The 19,828-nt window shown below is 48.6% G+C and overlaps 5 protein-coding genes across 5 annotated transcripts; 1 reads left to right on the top strand and 4 right to left on the bottom strand.

Moving 5' to 3' along the window:
- Nucleotides 1-2,085: 2,085 nt before the first annotated feature.
- Nucleotides 2,086-3,174, top strand: N7498_001640 (purine and uridine phosphorylase; the record flags this gene model as incomplete). The annotated part of the gene is made up of 1 exon (XM_058448702.1): nucleotides 2,086-3,174. The coding sequence occupies one exon, from the start codon at nucleotides 2,086-2,088 to the stop codon at nucleotides 3,172-3,174; it is 1,089 nt and encodes a 362-aa protein (XP_058311046.1).
- Nucleotides 3,175-6,424: 3,250 nt separating this feature from the next.
- Nucleotides 6,425-7,123, bottom strand: N7498_001639 (uncharacterized protein; the record flags this gene model as incomplete). The annotated part of the gene is made up of 2 exons (XM_058448701.1): nucleotides 6,425-6,980; nucleotides 7,029-7,123. The coding sequence occupies 2 exons, from the start codon at nucleotides 7,121-7,123 to the stop codon at nucleotides 6,425-6,427; spliced, it is 651 nt and encodes a 216-aa protein (XP_058311045.1).
- Nucleotides 7,124-7,368: 245 nt separating this feature from the next.
- N7498_001638 (GAG-pre-integrase domain-containing protein) lies at nucleotides 7,369-10,408 on the bottom strand (the record flags this gene model as incomplete). The annotated part of the gene is made up of 6 exons (XM_058448700.1): nucleotides 7,369-7,458; nucleotides 7,507-8,331; nucleotides 8,485-9,142; nucleotides 9,200-9,262; nucleotides 9,312-9,910; nucleotides 10,172-10,408. 6 exons carry the CDS (start codon nucleotides 10,406-10,408, stop codon nucleotides 7,369-7,371), a joined length of 2,472 nt encoding a protein of 823 aa, XP_058311044.1.
- Nucleotides 10,409-11,428: 1,020 nt separating this feature from the next.
- N7498_001637 (uncharacterized protein) lies at nucleotides 11,429-12,318 on the bottom strand (the record flags this gene model as incomplete). Its single annotated transcript, XM_058448699.1, has 2 exons — nucleotides 11,429-11,604; nucleotides 11,973-12,318. The coding sequence occupies 2 exons, from the start codon at nucleotides 12,316-12,318 to the stop codon at nucleotides 11,429-11,431; spliced, it is 522 nt and encodes a 173-aa protein (XP_058311043.1).
- Nucleotides 12,319-12,651: 333 nt separating this feature from the next.
- Nucleotides 12,652-13,695, bottom strand: N7498_001636 (uncharacterized protein; the record flags this gene model as incomplete). The annotated part of the gene is made up of 2 exons (XM_058448698.1): nucleotides 12,652-12,717; nucleotides 13,549-13,695. 2 exons carry the CDS (start codon nucleotides 13,693-13,695, stop codon nucleotides 12,652-12,654), a joined length of 213 nt encoding a protein of 70 aa, XP_058311042.1.
- Nucleotides 13,696-19,828: the final 6,133 nt, after the last annotated feature.

Raw genomic sequence — 19,828 nt, 5'->3', positions numbered from 1 at the left:
AGACTGCGATCTTTCCGAGGTCTCCATTTACTCCAAAAGATTTCTCTTGATAACCTCCGCTTCTCTCCCGATCCTGATCTCATTGTGGAAATGGAAAGGTTACGCCGCTTAGAAGCCGAAACACTTGCAACTTGGGCTTCACCCGTAGACTAGGCTTCCCACACACAGAGATGTGATCACATGATCGGATACATTGCCCGCAACCAAGGCCGCCTGCCCTCGGGATATAGTTGCAACTTGCATCAAAACGATTACACCACTCCGCCTATGCGACCGACTTTTATTCTCTTAGAAGTCTCCCTTGGATTTTCCTTTTTATAAAACGTTAGTCTGAAAAAAACTCGGATACCTGAAATTTAGGTACGTAAGCTTCTTTCCACCTAGAATGTGCACTCTTAATTCCAAAGTTGGTCAGGTTTCCGTCCACCGTTTTTGAGGAGGGTTTGGACTGCTGCAGTTGGATTTGCGATGCGGGTTTGCTGAAATTTTTCTTCATCCCTTTGGGATTTTCTGACGGCCATTCTTGGTTTTGGTTTGTTGCTCAAATATCCCTGTTCCGAATTTTGGAAATTTTTTTTTTTTTTTCAATTTTGATATTGAGGCATCTCCTTTGTAAGAATCCCAAGGTCGCATTGGTTGTTTTGGGAGGAAAAAGGATTGCTGTAAAGGTTGATGCAGAGCTGGAACCTATTACTGCCTCATTATTCAGCTGTTGAGAGCAAATTGCAATCCCAGAAGCGCTTGAGCCCCGAAACTAGCCACAGCCTCTTTTCTTCGATCCTAGGAATCTATAGTTGGCTCCAGAATATAGGTCAAGAGCCCTAGGACCGTGTCGACTGACGGGGCCAGTGATTGCATTCCCAGCTCCGGTTTTGTCATCAACAGGAACGTTAATTGAGGCCCAGGGACCAGTTTCCCCACAACAAGAAGAATATTCTGAGCCAGAACCGGCGCTATGCCAGTCCCGGGGATACCCCACTAGCGTCCTCGGAAGCAGATAGCTGATCCTGGAATCTTGGACGAGGGCTCTAGGAGCGCGACAGTCCCCAGGACCAGTCCATGTGATCCCAACACCGGCTATGTCTTAGATGGGAACAGAAGTCACCGCTCCAGGAGTAGATTGCGATTATATTTCGCTACAGTGATTCCCAAAATCGCCTTGACCAACATACACTGAGAAACTCTTTCCCGGCCCCGCCGCCAAGGCCTTAGCGCAGACCATTTATTAAGCGAGCCGCATTAAACTGAGGGGCGCAATATAAGGCGCTGTGTATGTTACAGTCATACCGGACGTAATATTACATTTCGCGTATGAAAAGAAAGCTCATGGAGTTCCATGGAAACCTTTGGGGGGATCTCTGCAAATCATGTGGGAAAGGCCATCTGGCGCTAAATAATCGATGATCTGCCAGGAGAGAGTCTCCTCTTCCTATCCAGCGGGGGCTTGTCATCACTCCTGAAGATGTCTCTTTGGCTCGGAGAATTTCAACGAGCGATATCATCGGCAAACGACCGTCCTGGCCAGTTGTCGATTGCTTCCAGGCGAACGACACCCTCAATGGCCCCTGACGGCGTTACGCAACTTGGGGTCTGTCATACTCTCGCCTAGAAAAGGAAGATCCAGGCGCAGCGAAAATACTCAAGTTACTAGCCTACTTCGATAACCAGAGATTTGGTAGAAGCTTTTTCATGCCGGACTTACCAATAGTCCTCCCAAGTGGCTTTGTGAAGTGATCACAGATGATGTCGAAATCATTGAAGAGTGATGGCAACTGGCAGCACTCAACAAGGATATTGACGCAAAGCATTACTGGTATGCTTTTGACTGCATTTCTGCGTCTATAATTGATGATAACGTGAATGATTTGGCAAAGCTCTCTTACTCTCCTTTGGCTGCTCATGCGACACGGTCTACTACAACAGCGAGCATGTCAGAGTGACGTCATACATATTATTGCACCTCGTCGACTAGGCCAAGCTTCACTGATTGCATCTCTACTTCGACACTAAGTACTGCTACTTCCTGCAGAGCAGATGTATCAGCGGGTGCTAGCTAGGTTCGAGAGAGTGCTCGGAGTGGACCATATGTCGACCCTCCGCATTGTCAACAATCTCGGGGCTCTATATCGAGCCCAAGGAAAGCTTGACCAGGCAGAGCAGATGTACGAACAAGCGCTAGCTGGGTTCGAGAAAGTGCTTGGAGCGGAACATATGTCGACGCTCAGCATTGTCAACAATCTCGGGGCTCTATATCGAGCCCAAGGAAAGCTTGACCAGGCAGAGCAGATGTACGAACAAGCGCTAGCTGGGTTCGAGAAAGTGCTCGGAGCGGACCATATGTCGACGCTCAGCATTGTCAACAATCTCGGGAATCTATATCGGGACCAAGGAAAGATGGACCAGGCAGCGCGGATGTACGAACAGGCGCTAGTTGGGTTCGAGAAAGTGCTCGGAGCGGATCACACGTCGACCCTCGACACTATCAATAATCTCGGGGTACTATATCAAGACCAAGGGAAGCTAACCCAGGCAGAGCCGATGCACCAGCGGGCGCTAGCTGGGTTCGAGAAAGTGCTCGGAGCGGACCATATGTCGACCCTCCGCATTGTCAACAATCTAGGGCATCTATATCGAGCCCAAGGAAAGCTGGACCAGGCAGCGCGGATGTACGAGCAGGCGCTAGCTGGGTTCGAGAAAGTACTCGGAGCGGACCATATGTCGACGCTCAGCATTGTCAACAATCTGGGTGTTCTATATCGAGCCCAAGGAAAACTGGACCAGGCAGAGCCGATGCACCAGCGGGCGCTAGTTGGGTTCGAGAAAGTGCTCGGAGCGGACCATATGTCGACCTTCCGCATTTTCAATAATCTCGGGAATCTATATCGGGACCAAGGAAAGATGGACCAGGCAGCGCAGATGTACGAGCAGGCGCTAGCTGGGTTCGAGAAAGTGCTCGGAGCGGACCACACGTTGACGCTCAGCATTGTCAACAATCTCGGTGTTCTATATCGAGCCCAAGGAGAGCTGGACCAGGCAGAGCAGATGTACAAGCGGGCACTAGCTGGGTTCGAGAAAGCGCTCGGAGCGGACCATATGTTGACCCTCCGCACTGCCGGAAATCTCGGGAATCTATATCGGGACCAAGGAAAGATGGACCAGGCAGCGCAGATGTAGGCGCTAACTGGGAAGAAGAAGATGAATACTGCTACTTGCCACTTTCAAGGATGATCTCAATTCAGTAGCTCTCACACTGTCCTGCCTGGTGCTGTTTCTCAACTGCTGATGTCAAGAAACAAATTGGCGGGCAACCCTAAGATCCATATTCGTAGATACGGTGCATACAACGCGAGAATACTGATATTGATTGGAAGAAATTGAGATAGCTGCAGAACTGAACACAGCTCTTCCCGCTCGTTGTGTTCAAAATAATGTGCAAAGTCTCCCGGATGTACGCGAAAAGTCGACACGTGCAGCCTGGGAAGGAAAGTTAAAGCCACTAGCCACCTAGCAGATCGTCCAGAAGCTCAGTGCCAGGCCATCCTCTCCATATGATTTGCAGATCCACTATACTTTTTCCATGAAATTCCACGGACCTTTCGTATGTATCATGTAAAATTACGTAGCTAGGTGCTACATAACATACTATACAAAAGCAAATTTTACTGCGCCCCTCAAATTAACGCGGCCCGCTCAATAAAAGATCTGCTCTAAGGCCTTGGCGGTGGGTCCAGAAAAGAGTCATCCAGTGTATATCGGTCAAGCCGATTTCGAGAATGACTGTATACCGAGACGAGATGGCACTCTTTTTCTGGGACGAATTCGGGAAGCATGTGACGATTCAAAGCATCAGCAGAGCGCTTGCTTCGGTGGGGTGGTCGAAGAAGGCTGCTCGACAGATCGCGAAGGAACAAAATGCAGATTTACGGGACTTCTACCTCCACAACCTATCTACCTTTCGACCATACCATTTGGTCTTCGTGGATGAGTCGGGTTGTGATAAAAGGGCTGGGTTTCGACGAACAGGTTGGTCCCCTCTCGGTGTGACACCGGTTCAAATATCCAAGTTCCACCGGGATAGGCGCTATCAGGTTCTACCTGCGTATGCTCAAGATGGGATCGTCCTAAGGCGTATATTTCAAGGGTCTACCGACACGAATGTTTTCGAGGATTTCATCGAACAACTTCTTCAGCACTGCAATAGATGGCCAGAGCCGAAGTCTGTTCTTATCATGGACAACGCTTCTTTCCATCACACGGAGAAGATTCAGCGCATGTGCTCAGATTCCGGCGTAAAGCTGGTATATCTGCCGCCTTATTCGCCGGATTTGAATCCTATCGAGGAGTTCTTCTCCGAGCTTAAGCAGTTCATCAAGCGAAGGTGGAATGAGTATGAGGTGAACCCAAATCAAGGTTTCGATGCCTTTTTCGAGTGGTGCGTTGACGTGATTGGTTCAAGGGTATCAAGTGCGGAGGGTCATTTCCGAAATGCAGGTTTGATGATCGATGAGCTCTAATTCTCTTGCCTAGTCGCGTAGAAGATATATCGCAAATTACATAGACACTCAAAAGAAAAGACAAGAATTACCAAATGCTCGCATTAAAAATCTCTTCCCCTTGTCACACAACAATTATAGTTTTCCGCCCAGTACCTAATATCCTTGACAAAACGCCGAGCAATTCCCCACTTGACACCGCGTGTCTTGAAGTAATTAGGATCTTTATCCTCATCAATCTGCGCTAGGTCCAGTCCATCATCTAGGGCTACATCGCACGCCTTTCTTACCTCGGCTTTTAATGCCTCATCACTCAAAAGTGACTGTTGCCAGGTACTGTATTCTCTCACGGCAACATCGAGAAGGCCTGGGATATGAAGGACAGGAATGTTGATCGAAGCAACAGTGTCCTCTGGAAATGGGGATGCTGACGACCCGGCTGCTTGTGGGGCTTGCGTTGGAAGCACATTTGTGATAGTAATGGGAGGGCAGCTTGCCTCGGCGGCAGGGCGATTATTGGCCCGCGGTCGATCAAGCCGTTGCCTCTCTGCCCTATAGATTTGCTCGCGAATCATACCAGGCACATCTTCATGTGACTGTAAAATCCCGCCGCTCTGCACATATTTAACCAAGCTCTCCAGTTGATCCCGGTAGAGCTTATAGTGCTTTTTCCCATAGGGATCCTGCCAGCAGTGCGGGCCTAGTTCACAGGACCCAGGACAACGCATCAAAGCATATACCTCTTTCCAGGCAGGCGGCTCTCCGGAAGCTGCTTCCTCAGCATAGATCTGTCGATCTCGCTCCTGAAGCATCCGCTGGGTAGCAGACGAAGTGCCTCGTTTATCAGTAGTCCTGCCACTTCCGTTTGAGCTCGAAGAGTTCTCCATGTAATTGAATGAGATGACCAGTCTCAGTTTCTTCCCAGCAAGAAAGAGGTCTCCCCAATCCGAAAGCTGTTTTTCTATAGAGGTCCAATCAATGTCGATTCCATCAAACCTCAGAGTGAGGCCCTTCTGCCGAGTGGCGGATACGACAACAGATGTGTCATCCGATTCAAGTTTTCGATGTGGATACTTTCGTACAACTAGCTCCTTTAGCTTTGGTTGCAAAAAGAGCCTCCAGTGAAATCGAGGGGCTAGAACCAGATCTTGTTCTGTATCTTTCGCCACCGTCCTGTTATTGAGAGAACAGGGGATATGTGATCGACATTGATGCAGCTTATGTTGGACGGGGAGGTGGGTGACCAACAGAAGTTGCCAGGTGTTGGTGCATATTGTGACGTATCACCCCATGGGTCAAGCATGATGCTTTGTTGAACGCCATTATCATCATGGCTAATAAGAGAACTGGGAGTCATTTTCTTGGGCCTACTGTAACGACAGACTAAAGGTGAGTGATTATTAGTTGAGGCTTACACCATCAGGAGCGGTTGAGGGTGTTGTTCGTTTGCAACAACCGCCAAGTGGTCAGAATGGTTGTTGGCCGCTAGGATCACTTGTTGAGGTTCTCTGGGCTAAAGAGACAGCCTCACAGGTGATGACCAGCACACGCCGCACAGCATGAGAAGGAGAACTGAAGTCGCTTGGAAGATCATCAGGTTACCCGGCACTAGGCAGCACTCCCCACATGATTTGCAGATCCACTTTACGATTCCATGGAACTCCACGGACGTTTTACGCGCATGGTGTAATTTTTCGTCAGGGTACATACAGTACACAGCACATTTTATTTCGCCCTCAATTTAACACGGCCAGATCAATAAATGATCCGCGCTAACGCCTTGGCAGTGGGTCCAGGAAAGAGTGTCTCAGTGTATATTGGTCAAGGCGATTTCGAGCACGACTGTAGCAAATGTGCCACATGATGTATAATATACCGCAACTAGCACAGGTATGAAGGTCTAGCCCGTGTCTGTTAGCCTATTTCTTGCATCATAGCTCCGTCTTGATGAAGAAGATGTGATATGCTACTTTCCAATGTATACGTCCGCCTAGGATATTCAAGAACCATTCCGCTTCTCCATGATCAGTGAGCTCCCAGTGTGCCTCGAGGTCTCGTTCTAGCTGCCGAGCCCGCTCTCTCGCAGTCCAATGGCATGCTATCAGGATATCGTGCACATAAAAGAAGACGATGATTTCTTTACCCACGAAGATACATGGGTCCTCAGGAACTGGCTGTAGCCCGAGCTTGCTGAGAACTGCTGCCGCTTCCTGCTGCCACAGGCGCGGCGACATTCTCAGCCCATATAACGCTCGCACTAGCTTCCAGCACATCCCTGGGATGGTAAAGCCCTCTGGCATCCCTGCGTATATCTCCTTGTTCAGCCTGCTGTTCAGGAATGCCGTGACGGCGTCTCGTTGGCGCAGATCGAGGTCAAATGCAGCGACCAAGGCGAAGATCATCCGTGCTGTCCGCGCAGCTAGTGTAGCTGCTCGGTTTTCTTCCAGTGAGATGGTTTTGGAGGTCTCCGCGCACGCAGATTCGGGCCTTGAGCTTCAAAAGGTAGCCATCTTGATCAAATTTATAGGTAAACACCCAAAGGAGTGGGAGGAACGCTTGCCTCTATCCTTCGGCTTTTCCACGACCTCATACGTCTCCTTCTGACGTAGAGAGTCTAACTCCTTCGTCATCGCTGCTAGGAAGCCCTGATGAAACGGGTGATTCACCACGTCCTTCCAGTGCCTAGGTGGTTCAGGCAAATCATCGCGATGGTGTCGCGTGTCTGGTTTTTCTGCGTATAGGCCTGTTGCAAAAGCCTGCAGCATCGCTGGGTATCCTCCTCGTCGATGAGGGTCCCATAGGCCGCATAACCGTCGTCCTGTCGTCTTCCGCTTCCTAGGCCCGCTAACGATGTTCCCAGTGTCCACGGCGCCAATTATCTCTCGGGACGGCGTTGTAAGCTCAGCCTGAAGATGTCGCTCAAGACCGGTTCCGGCTCGTCAATCGGTTCCTCGTTCGACGCGTCCTGTACGTTAGCTGCCTCAGATTCCGTACGAAATGGCTCTGTCCGTACGTCCGATGGCTCAGATTCTGTACGGTCTGGCTCGGATCGTGGGGTATTAGCGTCATCAGCCTCAATATCAGCACCTTCTTCAGCTTCTGGTGGCTGGTCTTGCTGCTCGACGAACTCTAGTTCGGCAGATCCCACCCCCTGACCAGCAGCAGTAGCGTAATCCTCTCGCGGAGGTGTTGGGGGCAGAGGGATATCCTCTAGAAGTGGCTCTCGGGCACGTCCGGGCGATAGCAACGCCCGCTCGGCAGTGGTCTGTTTCTCGACGAAAGTCGTAGGAACTATCGCTTCCTGCGCTCTCTGATGTTCCACGGGTTGTACCGGGCCCTCATCACCCTCTCCGGGGCGTTCTGGGGTCGCTGGCATCGTGCCAGTGCTAATCGAGTCCTCTATCGCCTGCCGCGTCTGTTCCTTGTTCAGGATCTCTGGCTCTGTCACTAGAGGCAGTGGAACTGGCTGAAATGGTTGGTAATCAGGTATATACCGTCGAGATTCATCGAAGATAGCGTCCCTGACGTGCTCGACCTTTCCTCGCTGCGGAAACCAGATTTTCCATATATTCGAGGCCATATAACCAACCAGGAAACCGACCTCTGCACGCAGATGCATCTTGTCCGATTTCGCGAGCTTTTGATTGCGACAGTAGGCGAGGCATCCGTATAGCCTCACCCAGGATAGGTTGACCCTTGGCATCCTGTCTCCTGTGAATTCCCTTCGGACCTCATCCCACGGAACAATCCATCGGCCCTCAGCGTCGATGTAGGTTGGTGTCCGATTCAGCAACCAGCACGCAGCACGCGCGGCCTCCGGCCATAGCTCTTTCGGAAGCTTTCCTTCTAGCATCAGTATACGCAATCGGAGGATGATCACACCCCCTGCTCTCTCGGCGTAGCCGTTCATCTCCAGATGCGCTGGCGGGCTGTGATAAACGACTATTCAACCCCCTGCGAGGTAGCTTTCAGCTAGTTTTCCAGCCGATACCTCGTTATCATAGTGGAATGCTTTGATTGGCAAGTTCCACCAGTTCTTAGCGAGCTGTACAAACTGCTGGATGGCAAGCTGACACTCTGTCTTGTGTGCATGCGTCGCTACCCAGTGGAACCTAATGCCCTCGACATAGAAATGCGATATCCATCGATGGAGGTTATTTGCGAGCGGAATTTGGATTAGGTCGAAGTGGACGCGCCCAAACCGGCCAAAAGACTGTCCGATAGGCCCTCTCGATATCTGCCGGGGTGCTCGACCTAGCTGACACGTTTCGCATAGCTCCGGACCATTCTCTGAAGCGTCCTGGACCTCCGGGTCCTTGATCTTGATGCCCTGGACTAGATTACCAAGCTGCTTGACCACTCGGTCGTTGACGTGCCCGAATCGGCGATGCCATAGCTCTTTCGTGGCTACGGCCTCGATGGGCTGCTCCGAGCGCCGTACGGCATGTGCATGGACCGTGTCAGGTTCGTCGAAGAACCATAGGTTCTCTGGTTCCTTGAGATGTAGGCTAACCACTGGGTTCCCATTTAGGTCCACGATCCAGTCTCTGTCCTGATACCAGGTTCCGCCCTTGCTCTTCAGCTTCGCATACGAGACAAGGTTGATATGGAAGGTTGGCGAATACAGAACATCGCTCAGAGTTATATCTCTTCATTTTCCCGTCAACGGGTCCCGTCTGGTCAGCTTTGCGGTTCCGCGTCCGTACGCAGGTGTCCAGCTATCTCCGGTCGTTAAACGGATATCCTCTTCCGTAAAGGTGATAAACCGGCTTCAGTCATTGCAGATATGGGCGCTCGTGGCCGTGTCGAGTATCCAACGGCCTCGGAACGGCAATTCCGTGCCCTGCGAGTCCGAATAAGTCTGGACCTGCGTGGAAAAGCATCATAACTGCATTTGCAGTTCTCTTTGCGCTGTTGGCCTCCTTAATGGCGTCCTCGACCCACTGCTTCCAGGCTGGGTCTGCTTTGAGGGTCTTCTTGGCCCTCTTAGCGACCTTCTGACTGACCTTCCAACCATCTGGTTGTACTGATTCATTCAGGGTGAAGCAGTCAATGACCTTATGTCCACGGACACCGCAGGGGCATATTTGCCGCTCAAAAGGTTGTGGAGCACTTTCCTGCTTTGCTTGGGGCTTCGGCTCTGCTTTTGCTTTCGGTTTGGCCTCCTGATGATCCTGCCAGGTGGAGAAAACCCCGACGGTCGTCGTTGAGGCAGATTTCGGTGCCATCTCACGATACGTCGCACGGAAAGATTCAACCAGGTCTTTGGTCTCATAGACCTTCTTATCCATGAGGATTTCCTGGAATCTGCCATGCCACCAGAGAGGTAGGACATTCTTGACTGCACGCAAGAAGTCTCTACTGGTGCTCTTGGGATCCTCGAGGTCGAAGCTAATAGCTTGTTCTCTTAGGTTCTCCTATGCCGTCAACCAAGCATCGATATCAGCCCCTTTTGGTGGCTTCTGCGACACAAATGTCTTCCATTTGTACCGGATTTCCTCTTCATAGGCCGACGACCGAGCAAAACAGCGCTGGAGATAGGCCAGGCGCTCATATGGGGTCCTATAACTAAGAAGGGAGAGATGGTGATTGGCATCTAGACGCGTCATGATTTATTCATTTACGTCGACTAGAGCCTTCTTCTGCCTCTCCTACTTATTATATCTGATCCTGAACACGTCGAGACGGTCTCTCCATTTCTTCTTCTCGTTGGAATCGCCATCTTGAGGGTATTCCGGCTCGTGCGGTTCCTTCATCGGTCTCGGGAGGTCGTCGACGGGCGTATCTGGGTCACATAGTTCCCAGACCATCCTTTCGCTCGCATACAGCTCAACGCGTGCAAACCACGTCCTCCATTGGGATGCGTCCTTTAGCTTTTCACCCATTGAGGTGGAGAGTGTGGATGTTGTCTCCATCTCTGTGTTTTGACCGTCTTTACGCCCTCCGGGGTAGTACTCGGCGTCTCGGTGGCTCCCCTGGCTATCTCTGTGTCTACGGCGAATGACGCTGCTCTCTGGACCAAAAGGATAGGCTTATAGGCTGCGAACCGGGCTCATAACTGTCGGAGATCTGACCGCTGGACTAAAAATGTAGCTAAATAAACCAAAAATATATATATTCCGCTACCAAAATTCCCTAGACTCCATCCAAGTACTATGTTTACTGTATAGAGCATAGCCTTAGAGTTTGCTATCTATAAGATCCCCGATTATTGAGATATAAGGTTGTAAAAAACAGCATTTAATATGGTGTTTTGGGGCCGGCTCGCTTGGGTGGCCGGCTCGCTTGTGAATTACGTTAACCTCATGGGCCGACCGATGTTGGCGCCTTAGGATGAGGGCTCCATTTTCCAACAGCTGAGCCGCTCCTAGTGCCCTGCATTGAGGCTTTATCTCAAGAGACTGTGACATTCGACAGACGATCCATCGTCGACAGACTTGAACAGACTGAAAAGGACAAGGACAAGGTGTGTAAAACTTCACTTTCACAATGTCCATAGTCAATGTGATTAGACCTCGGCAAGGACCGCAAGGGACCGGACCAGACCGCGGACCGGACCGCACTATGCAGGGCCCGGTCCTAACTTTTCAAGGACCGGCACGGTCCCAACTTTTTAAGGACCGCACCAATGCGGTCCGGTGCGGTCCTGCGGTCCTGTAAACAGGACAAACATAGAAAACCCCGTGATATGCATATTTTATGTAGAATCTATAGGTATTTTTCAGTATTTTACTTTCATTCTTTATAAGGAATAGTTATAGCTGATGCCTACTGAAAAAATTGAAGAGGATTTTTGCAGAAATCACTTGTGTAGATGATTCATGATTTATGTAATAAACAAGATTTTAACCTCTAATGACCCTTTGTCTCTACTAATTATATACAAAATCCTTATCATATCTCAATCTCTTTGGAATCCGCCCTGATGAACGCCTCTAGATATCAAAATCAGGTAAAGGGATCTCATCATCATCTGGCTCAGTAAGCGGATCATCAACAGCCCTTCTTTTCCCTAGCGCGCGTAAACTAGGTCGCTCAATAGATACTTCAACGGAAGCGTCTATTATAGGATCTTCCTCATCATCGCTGATAGGATCATACTCCTTAGTCTCTTGCTCAGCATCATCCTGCTCCTTCTTTGTATGCCTCTCTTAGGTGGAGAGAAACTCATCCACTAGCGCAAGCTGCTCCGACTGGATATCAAATCTTGTTGTATACATAAACATCATTAGATCTTGAATAGTCTGTGGTCTTAACGATCCCCGGCGATAGTGGCATATATCGCGAGCAGAGTTAAAAAGCCTCTCTACCCCAGAGCCACTAGCTGGAGTTATAAGGATATCTCGGGCAAGGCTTGCGAGGATAGGATACTCTGCCTCATGAGCCTTCCAGAATACTAGTGGTGTTGATTGGACAGTACCTAGAAAAGTATTAGATTAATAAAAGTAACCATATAGGAGGGAGAAATATTAAACTTACTACTTCCAAGATACCTTGTGAGTTTATCTGAAGTGGTCGGTCTTGACTGGAGAGATGTAGTAGGTCTCAGAAGGATATCAATGTCAGAAATATCGTTACTCATTGACTGGATAGTTGATATTGACTGTGCCTCTATATGACGCTGCTGGTAAGGCTGGACATAAGTCTCAAGGGACTGCTTATACCGCGGTGCCCAGTGTGTCTCCCATTCTGGTGTTAAGAAGAATTCAAGCTTATTGCGGGGACCTAAGATAGTTCCAATTGCATAGAGATCATTTGGAATATCATCAGTCTTGCCGTAATATTCCGTAAGCTTATCGCGCCTATACTCTAGCGCCAGCTTCATTACCTTCTTCCACCCGACTTTCTTTCGTGCTAGCTACGCCTTTGCCTTGTCAACGTGGGTAAATAAGGCATTGTAGATCCCAAACACATTATGGATAGTCACATCAGTTATAGCTAATAAAGATGAAGTGAATTTAAAGAAGGGATAGGTAATTGACAGTAGATAGTCAACCTGTCGCCATTCATCTTTATCCATCTTTATATCCGTCAGATTGAACTATGCACAAAATCCATCAAATGTAGTCTGTAGCCAACGTGCGCGCCGAAGCATAAGAAATGTGGAATTCCAGCGTGTTCGGACATCTTGGATTGGCATAAGTTTCGGTTCTTTTGTCTACAGTCCGATAAAGCTCTCGCGGCGCTGGGGGCTTTTATTGATATAGACTGCAATCTTCCGAACCTAGAGGAGAATGAATAGTTAGTATTAGATAGAAAGATAATAGTGGAAAGAGGGAGGTAATATACTTTATTTAGGGTTTGCACAATCTGTCTGTTCTCTTGCCGGGCGCTATATCTCTGATCGGCCTATTCCATCTCTTCCCTATCATTCAATAGGTTCGCATCCATCTGACCAAGGAGCTCCTTGAGACTGAGCTATATAACATGTGCAATACATAGTATACGAATAATCGGTATATGACTAGGCAGCTCAAGAGACGAAACTGCCTCTTCGAGAGTAGTCAGTAATGTATCGTTATTCGATGCATTATCAGTAGTGATCGTAAGCACGCGGTTGGTAATTTGGTGCTTCTCAAGTAACTCAAGTAGTACACTACTTAGATAAGCGCCTATATAGGAGCTACGTAGAGGTTCAAAGCCGAGTAAGATCTCACGGTAGTTCCACTTAAGGTCAATAAAGTAGCCTGTGACTGCCATAAAAGCCTGGCGAAAAGGGGAGGTCCAGCAATCTAATGCTATAGAAAGCTTGGCGCCCTCTAGGAATGTTTGCAGTAGAGAATCCTGACGTTCCCTGACTGTCTCCTGAAGATGCCGACGGATAGTCCTAGCACTAGGAATTTCAGGGATAGTTGGGGCAGACGAAGCTATTTCGATAAGGGCGCGAAATTCAGGGTGCTCAACGAGCTGAAATAGTAGGCGTAAAGCAACAATAAAGATAGTTAACCTATCCATCCAAGCTCCTGGTGAAAAGACCTTTTTGCGAGACGGAAGGTTTGCCTAGAAATAATCATCTTAGTTAGTATAAAATGAGCTATATAGATAATATTCATACCCCATTCGAGATCATCTTTCTGATATCATGTGTTTTAGTCTTTCGCTTTTGACAGGTAGCGGCCTGTAAGAAATGCCTATTCATAGTAGACGTTCCCCGGTGCCGGTCGGCAGGATGAGCAAGGATATGATCACACTGCTTACACATCACCTTAGGGGATCCATCAGAGATCGTAGCAACCTGGTGGAAGTGCTCCTAAGAGCCTGCCTGTCGTTTACCCTCAAAGATATTTCGTTTTGTTGCACTTCCGTACTCAGTTTTTAACCACCAGGCGACAAAATCTTCGTTAAACATCTCTGTCCAAAGGATATACTTCTTCCCGCCACATAGCCCAACACGCTTAAGGGTTTCTGGAATCGGGATAGGTACTACTGGCCGTGTGAAAGTCACACTTGGAGTAGAGGTTAGTGTTTCATGTCCGTCTAGGTTAAACGGCCCATCAGATGTAAGGAAGGAGAGTGTATCCACAGGGTTATCTTCAAAGATAGATAAGGGATAGTTATCGGAGAATTGGGATGCGTGGCTCTGTGACATATTAATAAATAATATAAAAGAGAAGGTAGGTAGTAGGGCTTGAGAGTTATAGGAAAGACATACAATTCTCTTTTTATCTAGACAAAGAAATAATAGGGGTACCAATACTGAAGAAAGTGATAGGTAAATAATTTGAGATAGAACGAACTAAATTATAGACCGTGATTGGCTGATAAAACCTACCCCGCTATGATCCCTGTGGTCTAAGACCGCAAGGACCGCCAGGAGACCGCAAAGACCGTATAAGGACCGCATAGGGACCGCAAAGACCGTCAGAACTTATTAGAACCCACAAGCAACCCAATCCGCACTGACTAGTTTCTTTTCTGACAGCCGTCAGAAATATAGTGGGGATAGTAGTAGACACGACACTTGTAAACGTATATGTCCTCCTACCATAAAATATATATCTTCGCATTCTCACAAGTAAATTCTAAAATACTTACCACAACGATCCGAAATTCAAACTTCATTAGTAATTAACTTAATACGAAGCTTCAAGAAAATAAATACGAGGTGATTTCACCTATTTTGTTAATTGGTAGACCTGATTTATTATTAGTATTCGCGTATATACCAAAACAGTGTTTAATAACAGTAAAAAACGCAGCTGAATAATCGGTTTATACGGCCAGAAAAGGAAGGTCTTGGCATAATTATGAATTTGCGGGGGACCGCACGGGGGACCGCAAAGGACCGCGGGGGACCGTGGTGCGGTCCTGACTACTTTGAAAAAAGACCAAAGACCGCATGGTCCGGTCCCGGTCCTCACTTTTAGGACCGGACCCGGTCCTTGCCAAGGTCTAAATGTGATACGGCCACGCTTCAGTGAGGGCTACGATCCGGGCTAGGTACCTAGCGAGCGACCGTGACTCGCGCAATTGAAGGCGCTTTGGCCAGATCCTAGCCTCACAGCTCAAACCTCAAATGAGCAAATTGGTTTGGACTTCAGGTACACGATCATAGTCGATAGTAAAATGATGGTCGTGACAGCACGGCGTATGCTGATATTTACGGTGATCACGCTACAGCTCGTGTCTGGGTGTTGGAAAGTCAGATGTTGCGTTAACGCTGGGCCGTGAACAGATCACATTGTGAAAACGTGGAAACGCGGAATTTTGGGCAATGTTGATGACGGAGTAGTCTTTGGCTGAGCCTCGATATGCCCGCACAAATTCTCCGTCAATCAACGTTCCTCCAACGACAGCGTTTCCATAGACTTGACACCACTATCCTAGTACGGCCGTAGGAAGTCTTTCTCGTTGACTTACCAGAATTTGCAGTGAATCGTCGCTCAATATGAAGTTAGTTGAGGCAGAGGTTCCAAAATGACTCACTTTGGACAGACATCCTCACCAGTGCCTTTCAACAATTACCACGGATAGACATGGCCAAGTTGGTGCTAAATTAAGCAGGTGGGCGACAAGACAAGCCGAGAAGTCTATAAATACCTCCTGCTACCCAGTCCTCTGTCGTATTAAATCTCTGCCTGGTTTTGTTACACCGGGGAAATTTCTCTCAACCTGAGGGGCCATCAGATGCTATCCCGCTAGCAGACCCATGATAAGTTCTTCCACCTTCGATTTCTCCGAGCCCTTTCCGGTACTGTACTGACGCGAACAGAACACACTCTGAATAGATATACTGATCAACCTCTCCTTGCCCGGCGATTGACGCGTTGTTTTTCTGTTACCCCGTGCCAGCCAATCAAAAAGGCAAAGCTTTTGCCTAGCCTAAGTGGCTTCAACATGTCTTCTATACGAAAAAGCGCCTCTATTCAATTGCCCACCAGGGCTGATCCAACGTCAACCCCCATTAGCTTGATTCCTTGATCTTTAGAATGCAAGAGGCTCTTCGTGCGGCAGGTATGTCCCTTGTTAGCCTGAGCCGATCTGACATCTGAGACTATGCTGAAATACAGTAACAGATGCTGCGACCAGCCCCGTCTGTATACATTGAACCGCGTCAGATGAGCGCTACAAACATTTTCCACTCGCCTAACAGCCAGCCACCATAACATTTAAGTCAGCAACGCCCTCTCAGATTTAGTTGCTAATGATGTCTGGCAGAACGTGCCTCAGAGTGAAACCTCGAGCGTCCGACCATCATGAATGCCCTCGACATGAGTTATAAAACCTTAGAATGACCTTGTATACTGCCGCACTGACGCATCCGTTGGGCCCAAGCAAAATCCGTGGTTCGCTGTCTGGCCCCGAGCAAGAGCGATATCTGAGCGTTGATTCAGAGATTTGCTAGCGACGGTGTGTGCGAGCGGAATGGTCAACAGGTTCGAAGATGAAGTATCGTAAGTGAAACCTCACACCACGCGAAGCAAAGTAGGGTATTTTGAGGAGTCGCTCGTCAAGTGGTGTTGGATTTGCCAATTCTACGGGACATCGTGTGCACACTCTCGGACATTGTACAGCACGCGTCTTGCAAACCCTCACTGCCTTTGCCGCGCACCGCGATCGATATCTTGCCTGGATCAGGTAACTGGCCTCAAGGGATCCTGCCCAATCAGTGTTAGCTGATCACGTCACGCTTAAGGTCCGGCATCCATCATTCACCTTTCAGCTAATACACAGCATGCTTGTGGGTTGTGCTCCGTCGGAGACGAGTTTTCGCTCCCGATGACTTGGCGCCAGTCTTGACCTAGACGTCGTCGGAGACACCACTTGATGTCTCAATCAATTGGCCGTGTTGAGCAGGCACACAGCATCGATACCATGTGACATCTTGCCGTACGACAAGTGGCTCACCGCCAGCGAGCTGAGCGACCTACACAAAACGACCTCTGCTAGGCAGCCTTCTTGCGGCGCGAGTTCTGTCTTCGCTTCTCTGATACACCTTATCACCTATTACCTGTTGGCCATACGGTCCGCTCACTGGTAGTAGAGATTCATAGCATCGGACGGCCCTGCCTGCGCCTTGTGAAAAATCAGCGATCGAAGCAAGCCGAACTCCAAGACTCAATGAAATTCCAGTGCAGAACAGAAAATCCCCCACATCAATGACGACTTTGATGACCATATCAACTCCAAAGCGCCAGATGACACTCGTCCAACCCAAGCGACCGGTGCCCCGAGCGTCCGACGTCTTTAGAAATATCGAGTGGCTCCTGGTCATGCTAGAGCAGCTCAAAGAGGACAGGGAGCATCTTTACACCATGATTCGGAGGTTGTTGGAGTTGACGACGGGGTCAATGGAGGGGACTGGTCTGCCATGTAAAGTCCAAATAAGTTCCGGGAGCTGAGCCGGTCATTGATGCACGGAATTCCGAGATGCCTGCCATGAAGGGCATTGCACGCTGTTCGGGCCTAGTCTGAGTTCCGTTTCCTCTAGATCGGCTCTTCGTTGAATTTTTCAATCCTGCAAAAAACTGCTTGTGGATTTTTTGAATCTTGAATTCGACTTGTCTTCCGATGTCTCTCCTGGCATAATCGAGCTTTCCTCAGAGCGCGTGTCACTATTCTAACACACAATTACATTGCATATAACTGACTCGGAAAACACAGCTGTTAGCTCTTCCATGACGGATGGCACCGCCGGTTCTTGTGACTTTCGGTGGTTTGTCCAGTGAAGTGCCTTATGTGGTGGGCATGGTCCGTACAGCAGATGGCGCTTGTGAGTTAACTACTGCGCTTACATCTAACATGGAAACTAGCCGCGTCTACATTACATCCAGTCCTCCTTGGACCGATATGCTCGAAGCCGCTTTGGTGACTGTGAAGTAGCGATGCAAGTGACTGGCTAGGAAGAACGACTGTAAGAATGTATTCACGGCCAAAGAGATTTTACTTCGAAGCTGGGGAGCCAGTCTGTAGTTCTGGAAAGGCACCTCTTCGAGACAATGCTTGACGCAAATCCAATTGACTTGGTTTCGAAATTGAAGTGTCGCTTAAAGTCTGGCGGCTTGTTCTGGTAGGTTGCATACACATCCTGCAGTGTATCCTATATCACCGAATAGTTCACCATCACCCCCTCCAGTGATGACCTCGGTTACGCATGAGGTTGAACTTTCTCAGTTCTACCAAGTTTCACCATAGTATATGATTCGTTTGTTCGAGGGCACCGTCAACCAACCACGCTCCTATACTAGATAGCTCACCAGTCTTGACCAAGTGGTTTTTGAAATAATTGTTAAAACCTTTGGAAATGCCATCGTTGAATCACTCAACCATTCGTTCACTGTTCGTTCACTGTTCTTTATAGCATTCTAAGTCCTCTAGTATATGCAAGCGAATCAAGCAAGATGTCAACAACCAGTGCATCTCACCAAGTTCATGCGGGTGAAGTGGTAGGAAGAGAATCTCTTTGTTCCGCCGCCAGACCGCTCACTTTGACCGCTCGGTCAATCATCAACCTCGTCACCATCAACATCAAACTCAACAAGCGTCAACACAACAAAAACCAGCATCAACAAGCGACACGTCAAGCTCATCAAATGTCAACATCAACGACGGTCAAAATAAAGTCAACACTCATATCAACGTCAATTTTAAATTCTCTTCAAGAATCTCTCTCTAAGCTCACCAAAAAAGCCCATCCGTGACAGCCCGGTAAGATCGATTTTCTACTACTTGTTCTACTTTTACCGCGTCGCAAGAACGACTGCCGTCATGGCTAAAAGACGAGGATCTCCGTCGGAATAGCAGAAGCCGTCTGAGCTCACATTATTGACGGAATTATTGTATGTCATGGACATGGTTCTATTGTGAACTACGGTTTCAATGCGGATTACTGTATCTAGCTACACTTCAATCATCCAGTCCTCCAATCCCCCCTGGGAAGTAATGACTTCTCGTTGTACAAGTGTTAACAGTACAGGTCTTGGCTTCTTCGAGTAGTCCTGGACACTCGAATACTAAACTCTAGCACCACGACGAGGTGCCTGCACGTTGCTAGAGTGGCCTTATTGACGCAGCTTCTTCCCTGCGAAACACAGTTGCTATCGCAGAGCCTATCCTGCGAAGCACAGTTGATCACGCAGAGCTTATCCTGCGAAGCACATTTTTACAGTCACAGGGCTCATCGGCTGTAAGGGAGCACATTTTTACAATCACAGGGCTTATTGGCTGTGAAGGAGCGCAAGTCTTATATCACTAGGCTCAGAGCAGCGACAGCCATAGCCACGGAGACTCTCAAGCCTGCAGACAAGAGAGGGACACTGATGGATCAGTGTGAGGACTGAAGTCCTGACTTTTCCTGGGCTAGAAAACTGGCTCCTTTTATGTCAATTCGGCTCTATCTCTTCAATAGAGACCTTTTGCGCACATATCGGTGACAGTCACCGGGTCGTTGAAGGTTGTTGAAGTGATTCAACGGACGTTAAAATAGTATTCTTGAGAGATTGTGGCCGAGAGAGGCACGCTTCAATTGTACCGGTGGTCGGCCCTCTTCGCTAAGAAGCACCGCCCCTCCATTCCATGGGAGTCAACTGTCTAGAATTCCTATGTTCTCCGCGGTGAGTATTTCCAGCAATATTTTGCGAAAGCACCAACAAGAAGACAAGGGATCCATGGTTCTGCAAACCTTCCGCAATTATATCACGTAGGGTGATTGAATCGCGCCAAGTTTCATCCTTGTACGAAGATTCTCTACCCGCCTACTCTCTGAGAAAGCAAATGATTAATTACTCTTTCAGGTCTTCTCATAGAAGTAAGATTTGGAATGTCGAACCGCGTTACTGAGATCCCTGTCCTTCGGCCTGGCAAGTATACTGCCTGGCTCGCCAAATTTCTCGAAG

This window comes from Penicillium cinerascens (genome assembly GCF_028974065.1).
Source record: "Penicillium cinerascens strain IBT 15544 chromosome Unknown contig_1_segment0_segment0, whole genome shotgun sequence".
Taxonomy (NCBI): Eukaryota; Fungi; Ascomycota; class Eurotiomycetes; order Eurotiales; family Aspergillaceae; genus Penicillium; species Penicillium cinerascens.
This window is presented reverse-complemented; position numbering and strand designations above follow the sequence as displayed.